The sequence below is a fragment of the Triticum dicoccoides genome, chromosome 2A (genome assembly GCF_002162155.2).
Source record: "Triticum dicoccoides isolate Atlit2015 ecotype Zavitan chromosome 2A, WEW_v2.0, whole genome shotgun sequence".
Classification (NCBI taxonomy): Eukaryota; Viridiplantae; Streptophyta; class Magnoliopsida; order Poales; family Poaceae; genus Triticum; species Triticum dicoccoides.
The window spans coordinates 672,022,115-672,032,205 of NC_041382.1; the positions used below are offsets into that span (position 1 = coordinate 672,022,115).

At 47.3% G+C, this 10,091-nt stretch overlaps 1 protein-coding gene across 1 annotated transcript; it reads left to right on the plus strand.

Annotated features, from left to right (window-relative positions):
- Positions 1 to 216: 216 nt before the first annotated feature.
- LOC119351826 (cis-zeatin O-glucosyltransferase 2-like) lies at positions 217 to 2,148 on the plus strand. Its single transcript, XM_037618620.1, has one exon. It carries the CDS (start codon positions 480 to 482, stop codon positions 1,872 to 1,874), a length of 1,395 nt encoding a protein of 464 aa, XP_037474517.1. The 5' UTR covers positions 217 to 479; the 3' UTR covers positions 1,875 to 2,148.
- Positions 2,149 to 10,091: the final 7,943 nt, after the last annotated feature.

Consider the following 10,091-nt stretch of genomic DNA (forward strand, 5'->3'; position numbering starts at 1 on the left):
GCCATTCCTCAAAAGGCATGATGGTCGGAGATGCTTTATCAAGGTTTATATGCATACCCGGCAATGTCTCACATGCTACAGCCTACAGAACAAACCAAGACCCCCGGAGGCCGCTTGAGGACCCTTACTTTTCTCCCGGCGCTGATAAGATTTGGGAGCGAGTGCAGTGGGCATGGGCGGCAGCGTCTCTCAAGCTCTCAAGGAGCGGCGGCGATCGGCATGGGTGCCATCTCTCAAGGACAGAGGCGGCTGTGAGGTGCGGGTGCTATGGGTGGCCCACTTCCGACCGCACCCACGTACATCTACAGAATGAGTAATGGGACAGGCTAACGTGCCCCGGTCAGCCGGCAGTCACACCCCTACAAATGCAGTTGCACGGTCGCCTGTGGTATGCAGAACCTGTAAAGAGGTCGCAGCACTAGCAGTCCAGCACGCGATCAGACGGTGAGCGGCTCGGAGAGGCGCCGGACTGCTGTACTATGGCTCCGGCGGCAATGGAGATCGCGCCAGCGCCCGTCGCCGTCGTGGCCGTGCCGTTCCCGGCGCAGGGGCACCTCAACCAGATGCTGCACCTGTCGCTCCTGCTGGCGTCCCGGGGCCTGGGCGTGCACTACGCGGCGCCCGCGCCGCACGTCCGCCAGGCGCGCGCGCGCGTGCAGGGCTGGGACGCGCGCGCCGTCCGCTCGCTCCACTTCGCCGCCCTCGACGTCCCGCCCTACGCCACGCCGCCGCCCGACCCCGACAGCCCCGTCGCGTTCCCGGCCCACCTGCAGCCGCTCTTCGACGCGTTCTGCGACCACGCCGCGGCCCCGCTCGGGCGCCTCCTCGAGGACCTCGCCGCCGAGCACCGCCGCGTCGTCGTCGTGCACGACAGCCTCGTGGCCTTCCCCGCGACGGAGGCGTCGCGGCTGCCCAACGGCGAGGCGTACGCGCTCCAGTGCGTGGGGCAGTCGTTCGGCGCCGGGTTCAAGGACCCCAGCCACCGCCTGGTGCGCGCGGTCGGCCTGCCCGTCCCGTCACCCGAGTCCTTCCTCACCGAGGCGTTCATGGGGCTCGTGGAGCGGCAGGGCGGGCTCGGCGTGCCCGGCGCCGGGCTGCTCCTCAACTCGTGCCGCGCGCTCGAGGGAGAGTTCGTCGACGCGCAAGCCGAGGCCCTGTCCCTCGACGGCAAGAAGCTATTCTCCATCGGCCCGTTAAACCCACTGCTAGAGCTGGACGTGACCATGCAGCCGCGGCATGAGTGCATGGACTGGCTTGACAAGCAGCCGCCGTCATCGGTGCTGTACCTGTGCTTCGGCACAATGACGTCGCTGCCTGGCAAGCAGATCGAGGAGCTGGCCGGCGCGCTGCAGAGCTGCGAGCAGCGGTTCATCTGGGTGCTGCGCGACGCCGACCGCGCCGACATCTTCGCGGAGGCCGGCGAGAGCCGGCACGCCAAGCTGATGTCCGAGTTCACCAAACGGACCGAAGGGAGGGGGCTGGTGATCACCGGGTGGGCGCCGCAGCTGGAGATCCTGGCGCACGGCGCCACGGCGGCGTTCGTGAGCCACTGCGGCTGGAACTCGCTGCTGGAAGGGCTAAGCCACGGGAAGCCGATCCTCGCGTGGCCCATGCACTCCGACCAGCCGTGGAACGCTGGGTACGTGTGCGGCCACCTCAAGGCCGGGATCGTCATGAGGTCATGGGAGAAGAGCCGGGAGACGCTGCCGGCCAAGGACATTCAAGAGGTCATCAAGAGGGCGATGGACTCCGACGAAGGCATCGCCGCGCGGAGTGCGGCGAAGGCGCTCGCCGAGGACGTTCGTGCCGCCGTGGCGAACGGTGGCTCGTCGTGGGCGGACATGGAGGAGTTCGTCGCCCGCATCACAAAGTGAAGGACTGATTGGCGTCAATAAACTCTGAAGTGACCAGTGCATGCTCGATCTTGCAGCGTCAATCAGAGCAGTACACCTGTGTGATTTGAGGTGTCTCTAGTGTCACGTTCGTAGATTTGTTTCCTGTCGTTTTCGTTCGCTCCGTTCGGATTCACGAACAGCACTCTGAAGTCCATCCGTGGTCCTAGCATGCGGTCTGAAAGGACAAATTGTGCCTATATGGTTCTACAAAATCTGTAAAATCGCACAAATAAATTACGGATTTACTAACTCACATCTAGATGTTTTTTAGTTATATGTCACATCTAACTTGTCCACCATATGATAAGGGGCTGTGAGATTCGTGCAAAATTCTTTTAGTTTGTGTTCTCGATATGTCTCGCGTCGCTAGTATCCCTCTGGTCTGCTTTTCCTATCACGCGCAGTGCTCAGCCTTCGTGGGCATATTGGCTTGCTTTTTTTTTTGTCAAATGTGATGGTGCCCCGCTGCCTTTGTTCTGCTTTTTGTTCAGGTCTGGGCCTTTTCGTGTTGTTTTTCTTTTTTATCATTTGTTTATCCTGAGCCTTTTTATTTCAAATTCTTGATGTGTTTATTAGAAATTGAGTCAATCCCAAATCTCTTGTGCCTTCTGCTCCCATCCACCATTGTATCTTCTCACTCTCACATTCCCCTTTTTCTTACGCTCTTATCATTATATTTCGATTTTTGTGTTTCTTTACGAGGAGTGGCATTGTTCATTCTTTTTTTCCCACATTTTTTGTGTTTGTGTTTGTGTGTTTTTCATGCGGGCACAACATTTGCAGTCGAGATCCACAAGAAATTTATTTTCAAAGTCACGATTATTTTGTCATGTGGGCATAATATTTTTTGAACATTTTGTAGGAATTATCTGTGCGTGTCTACACACATGGGATTGTCCCTATGTACAGTCATGATTTTTTTCCTACTACATGCTTTGTGCATGGGCTTATCCATTTATGTGCTAGCCCATTTCCTTTTGTTTTTCCTCATTTTTCTTTGTTTTTTTATGTTTGTGTGTCTGTCGCCACACTGTCATTTTGAGCTGCAATTTTTTTATTTTTTGGGAGAATTTTGTATTGATGTTTCTATCTTTTCTTTTTTGCTATTTACTTTTTTTATTTTTCTTCTCTTTTCCACTTTTAATCCATTATATTTTTTGTACAAGATGTTTTTTGAAGTGTGTGGACACTAATTAGAATGCGTCACTTTTTTGAAAAAATTGAACACTTTTTCAAATTTATATAAGTTATGTTTTCTAGATAAATTAACTGTTAAAAATTTATGATTTTTTTGTAAATCTTGGTGTGACTAGTTGAGGTTCACTAGATTTACAACTGCAAGTGTTATAATTTGGTTGTAATTACATGACCCTCAACATGACAGCAATTGGACTGGTAGGGGTTTCTCAGCCAGTTGCATGTCCATCAATAGAAACACAATTGCAAGTGTTGCCGCCCAACTGTGCATGCCCTAAATGCAACGGTTCTCACCGAGTAGCATGTCTCAACCACTATTTAACAGCTTAAAGTGTTGTATCCCGACTATAACTATATGACTCTCACCATGACTGCAACTAGACTGGTAGAGGGTTATCGGCTATTTGCATGTCCTTCACTAGACTTATAATTATAAGTGTTGCAAGTCGACTGCAGCTACATGCTTCAGATACGACTACAACTGGGGTTGTCAGCTAATTGCATGCCACCTTTACAACTAGGGTTGTCTGCTAATTGCATGTTTGTATGGGGCCTAGTTGCAAGTCAACAATTGACTCGCAACTAGGGGGACATATGTTTGTAGGGGCCCTAGTTGCATGTCAACCATCAGTTGTCAACTAGGGGGGCATATGTTTGTAGGGGCCTAGTTGCAAATCAACCATCGACTCGTAACTAGGAGAGATGTATGTTTGTAGGGGCCCAATTGCAAGTCAACCATCGACTCGCAACTAGGACGTGGTGTACTTTTTTGTACTTGCCCCAGTTGCAAGTCACCCACCCACTCAGAACTAGGGGGTGTATGTTTGTACCGACCCCAGTTGCAAGTCAGCCATTGACTCGCAACTAGGACAAGTCTTACATTTTTGTAGTTGCCCCAGTTGCAAGTCATCAATCGACTTGCAACTAGGGGGCATATGTTTGTACGACCCCTAGTTGCATGTTAACCATCTGCTGGCAACTAGGGGAACATATGTTTCTAGGAGCCCAGTTGCAAGTCAACCATCAACTCACAACTAGGAGGGACATATGTTATTAGGGGCCCAATTTCAAGTCAACCATCGACTCGCAACTAGGATGTGCCATAATTTTTTGTAATTGCCCCAATTGAAAGTCAAAATCCACTCAGTACTAGGGGTGTATGTTTCTACCAGCCCCAGTTGCAAGTCAGCCATCGACTCGCAACTAGGATGCATTGTACTTTTTTGTAGTTGCCCCAGTTGCAAGTCAACCATCGACTCGCAACTAGGGGAAAGTATGTTTGTAGGGGCCCAGTTGCGATTCAACCATCGACTCGCAACAAGGGGGGCGCATGTTTGTAGGGGACAGTTGCAAGTCAACCATTGACTTGCAACAAGGACGCGACGTACTTTTTTGTAGTCGCCCTAGTTGCATGCCAACCATCGACTTGCAACTAGGGGGCGTATGTTTGTAGGGGGGCAGTTGCAAGTCAACCATCATCTCGCAACTATGGGGCATATGTTTGAAGGGCCCCCAATTGCATGTCAACCATCGGCTGGCAACTAGGGGGGACATATGTTTGTAGAAGCCCAATTGCAAGTCAACCATCAACTCGCAACTAGGAGGGACATATGTTTGTAGGGGCCCAATTGCAAGTCAACCATCGACTCGCAATTAGGATGCGTCATACTTTTTTGTACTTGCCCTAGTTGCAAATCAAACATCCACTCATAACTAGGAAGTGTATGTTTGTGCCGACCCCAATTGCAAGTCAGCCATCGACTCACAAATAGGACGCGTCGTACTTTTTTGTAGTTACCCAATTGCAAGTCAACCATCGACTCGCAACTAGGGGGAAGTATATTTTTAGGGGCCGAGTTGCAAGTCAACCATCGACTCGCAACAAGGGGGGCATATGTTTGTAGGGGGCTAGTTACAAGTGAACCAAGTCTCAACTAGCATGTGTTGTAATTTTTTGTAGTGGCCCCAGTTGCATGTCAACCATCGACCTGCAACTAGAGGGCGTATGTTTGTAGGGGGGCAGTTGCAAGTCAACCATCGACTCGCAACTAGGAGACTTATGTTTGTAAGGGCCTAATTGCAAGCCAATCATCGACTCGCAACTAGGACTCATCGTACATATTTTTAGTTGCCCCAGTTGCAAGTGAACCATCGGCTCGCAACTAGGGGAAACATATGTTTGTAGCGGCCCCAGTTACAATCTAGCCATCACCTTGCATGAGTTTTAGCAATGTCTCATTTAAGTTTCAGTCCGTTTGATCCATCCCTATAAATTTCGTGCAATCTTTGATCGGGGTTGTTTTGTCCCGCGCGTTTGATGTCACTCGTTTGTTGTCCATTCTGCAACCCATCGCACAGTGCGTCTTTGCTTGTTAGGCATTTGTTGTCCTTTTTCTGTGTCATAATTGAAGAGACTAGTTGCTTGTATAAGTCGAAAAGATGAGCTGACCGCTGGCTCATCAGTTTCATTCTTCGCTCTCTCTCTCTCTCTCCCCCTCCCTCCCTCCCTTCTATCTCTCTATCACATTCCTCTTTGTCTTTGGAGCAGAGGCGGCATGAGGATGGATCTCCTTCTAAATACTACAATGCCACGCAACGACCCATTTTTTGTTTTTATTTGCAAGTCTAAGCCTTTTTTTCTCTTATCCTAGTTGCAAGTTGATCACCGACATGCAACTGGGTCCAACCCATTTTGGTCTCTGGTGCAAGTGTACTCCCAATATTGAACTGGGTCACCTCTTTATTTTCTTTTCCTAGTTGCAAGTCGACCATCGACATGCAAACTGGAGCTCGTCTCTTCTATTTTTCTTGTCGCGGTTGCAAGTCAATCACCGACATGTAACTGGGCCTGACACATTTTTATATTATTGCAAGTGCACTCTTGTCATGCAACTGGGCACGCCTCTTTTATTTTTCTTGTCCCAGTTGCAAGTCAACTGCCGACATGCAACTAGGGTCCAACCGATTTTTGTCCTATAGTTGCACATTGACAACCGACATGCAACTGGATATCCGACCCTTTTTTTGTCACGGTTGCAAATTCACCCTCGACATGCAACTAGGTGGCCCAACCAATTTTCCCTAGCTGCAAGTCCACCATTGATATGTAAATGGGTATCACCCTTTTTTGCCCCCGTTGAAAGTCCACCCTCGACATGCAATTGGGTTTGACCCATTTTTGTCTCAATTGCAAGTACACCCTCGACACGTAACTGGAGGACCTCACGCTTGACTGCAACTAGGGATTTTTTTGTAGTTTTAATTTGCAAGTACACCACCGACTCACAACTAGGGGGCTTGCAGTAGTTGTAGTTGCCTCAGTTGCAAGACCACCATCAACTCGTAATTGGGCTTCTAGTAGTGTAGTTTCCCCAGTTGCAAGTCCATCCTCGCTCACAACTGGGGGCCTGTGGTAGTTGTAGTTGTCCTAGTTGCCATTCCATCATGGACTCGCAACTAGGTGCTTTTTTCTAGTTGTATTTGACCAGTTGCAAGTCCACCATCAACTTGTAACTAGGGGCTTTTTGTAGTTTTAGTTGTCCCGGTTACAAGTGTACCATCGACTTGCAAGTTGGGGCTTGTAGTTGTGTGGTTGCCCCAATTGCAAGTCCAACTTGACTTGCAATTACAGGCTTTATATTAGTGCAGTTGCCCTAGTTGCAAGTCCAACCTCGACTCGTAACTGGGGACTTTGTATGTAGTAGTGTAGTTGCCCAGTTGCAAGTGGACACGAATTCCCTGACATGTCGTTGGCACATTGGCATGTAGACCTGGGCCCACTCGTCAGTGGCCCCACGTCAGGGGGCAGTACGTCAAATGCTCCCGCTCCATTGCAAGTACAACCTCGACTCACAACTAGGGGCTTTTGTAGTCGTGTTTTTTCTCTAGTTGCAAGTCCACCTGGACTTGCAACTAGGGATTTTTGTAGTTGTAATTTCCCTAGTTGCAAGTCCACCATCAACTCGCAATTGGGGGGCTTTGTAGTTGTGTAGTTGCATGACTTGCAAGTCCATCCCCGACTCGCAACTGGGACTTGTAATTGTAGTTGCCCCTGTTGCAAGTTCACCCTTGTGTGTTTGTCATCCCAGTTACAACTCCAACCTCGCCACACAAGCAGGCCATCATTTTTTCTCATCCCAGTTACAAGCCCACCCATGACTCGCAACTAGGAATATAGTTGTTGTTGCCTCAGTTGCAAGCCTACCCTCGACTCGCAATATGGCCCGACCTTTTTTACTTTGTGCCTAGTCGCATGTTCATCCTCGATTCGCAACATGGCCCGACCTTATTTTTGTTCACACCCAGCCGCAAGTACCCCTACTTGCAAGTAAGCTGAAATTTGGTTGTTGCCCAAGTTGCAAGTCCATGGACTTGCAACTAGACTTTAATGTTTTTTGTTGCCACCTGAAGTACACGTCCACCTCAATTGCAAGTCCATCACACGTGACTCGCAACTGGGCTCTAAGTTTTCGTTGTCGCGATTACAAATTCACATCAACTTGCAACCCGAGGAGCGACCAATTTTTTATCCCAGTTACATTTTCTATCTTCAATAGACAAATGTGAGCGACCCCAACCCTAGTAGTTACTAGTCCACCTTTCTTTTTTGCCTTTAGATGCTCAACATTGTTTGTTATGTATTTTTTTGGCCCAACCAATTTTTTTCCAAATGTCCCATGTGCAAGCCCCATCTTCTACCCATTTTTATACTTTTTGAAAAAAATGCAACAGAGTCGCAGGGTCCCATTTTTTCATATGTTATGTTTTCCTTTCAAGCAATCCACCATTTATATGTTTTTTAGTCCCGGCCGATTGATTTAATTCTTGACCTTTTTTGGAAATGTCATTGTTGTATACAAAACGAGAAACACCGTTTCATTCATATCCTTTTGTGTAATCGTTATTTTCAAAACAACTTAACATTTTTTTAGGAACATATAAGGCCAATTTGTATTAATTCAAGTGCCCACCTTTTTTACTTTCAGGTTTTTTGTTGCAATATTTGCTAAACAGTATTGAACCCTTTCAGTTTCTCCACTTTTACCACCTCTTTATCCCTTCAAAATTTGTGTGGTTTATTTTTTCAAATCCTCAAACTTTTCTCAAATTCGTGAATGTTTTTTTCAAAACCAATGAATTTTTCAAACTCATCAACTTTTTTCCAATTTTGTGCTTATTTTTCAAATTCATGAACTTATTTTGAATTTTGTAAAAAAATCAAATCCATGAACTTTTTTGAATTTACAAACTTTTCTTTTTTTGCAATTTATTTGCTTTTCTGAATTTTTTGCATTTTTTTAAAAGTCAATAGTTGACATGTCAGGTGGTCAACCATTGACAAAAAGCAAATGATGTCACGTCTGCCAAGCGATCGCGTCGGCCGCTGATTGGCTGGCCCATATGTGCACTTGTGTGGGCGCCCGAAACCCTAATCAGCGTAGAAGGCGCCGATTAAGAGGTCTCATTTTTTGTTGCCTCAGCTGCAAGTACAATCTCGACTCAACTAGGTCCGAAATTTATTTCGTCTCAATTGAAAAGTCCACCATCGACTCTCAATTGGGCTTGATCCTTTGTTTTTTCCTTAGTTGCATAGTCACTCTTAATTTGCAACTCACATGTATGTGGAAGGTGAACAAGGGCAGCAAGCAGAACAAGCCTACCATATGTTTGTACTTCTATATATGTTATCCATAGATGACCCAAATAATTCTATATGAGTTGTCAAACACGAAACTACTTGCATGGGTATTTTATCCTGGGTTTTCAGTTTAATTTGTGCCTTATAAATGACCAAGAAAAAGGTGTTGCAAAAAAGAATGATGAAACGTCTGAGTGGCATCCATTTAGAGCTAGCTACTGTAGCTTGAGATGAAGTGGACCCACACAATGGCTCCCGGTGCACCATGATTGCTTTAGCACGTCGAGCTATTTTAGTGATCCGTTGTAGTGATTGGTGTATGTACTCGGTATGCTCTAGTTTATGTATATAACTGACGGAGTACTGTGCTTCTGCTGTTCTGCATGTTGCGACTCGTACCACAGGAAACAGACACCGGAAGAGTAAGACGATCAGTCGAACAGGCAGGCCGGAAGAAATGAAGAAAAAAAGACAATCAAACAACCATGAGGTGGGATGTGCTAATTTCTAGGATGAGGATGATGTCATATTTAGATGTGAGATAATTATGTCACATCTAGATGTGTCCTAGACACACCCAAGGGTCCATCTAGGACGCATCTAGATGTAACATAACTATGTCACATCTAAGTTAAAATCATCATATGTTTATGGGTGTGTCTAAGACACATCTAGATGTGACATAACTATGTCACATCTAAGTTTTTTTTGTGGTCTTTTTATTTGTTTTTTTGTCCGATGATGATTTTTCCTTTGCGCTGGTTTCTTTTTATGGGACAATCCTTCACGCCTAGTGCCCAACTGTGTTTTTCTTCGTACAGGGTACCCCCAACTGGCCCAGCCCATTTTGCCATAGATCGACCTAGGGACCTGAAAACTACCTGCACTTCCCACTAAGAGCATTACTAGTAGAACCCTCAAACCCTCAAACTCTCACTAGCGTTTTAAGGGTCCAAAAATGATTTTTTTGTGCACTTTTATGGATTGAAAAACAGGGGCAAATATTAAAACCCTCAAACCCAACCCTTATAATGGAATATTCCCCATGAATGACGTTGTCGTTGCACGCGGGAGGTCGACGGGGCGGCCGCCGGCGACGGGGGCGACTAGCAGCGGCGGTCGCGGGTATGGACGCGGGAGTTGGGAGGATTTTTCCCTCCCGCACGAGTATAACCGCCAAATGAGATTTGGGTAGGTTTTGCTCCCCAACCCTTACTTTTGAGGATTGAGAGAGGGTTTGAGGGTTGGACCTTTAAAAAAATTTGAGGGTTTGAGGGTTAAGGGGTTCTAGTCTACGGCTTTTTTTTGACGAAAACTATAAAAAAAAGCAGTTATTTTTAGAGGTTTGAGGGTTTGAGGGC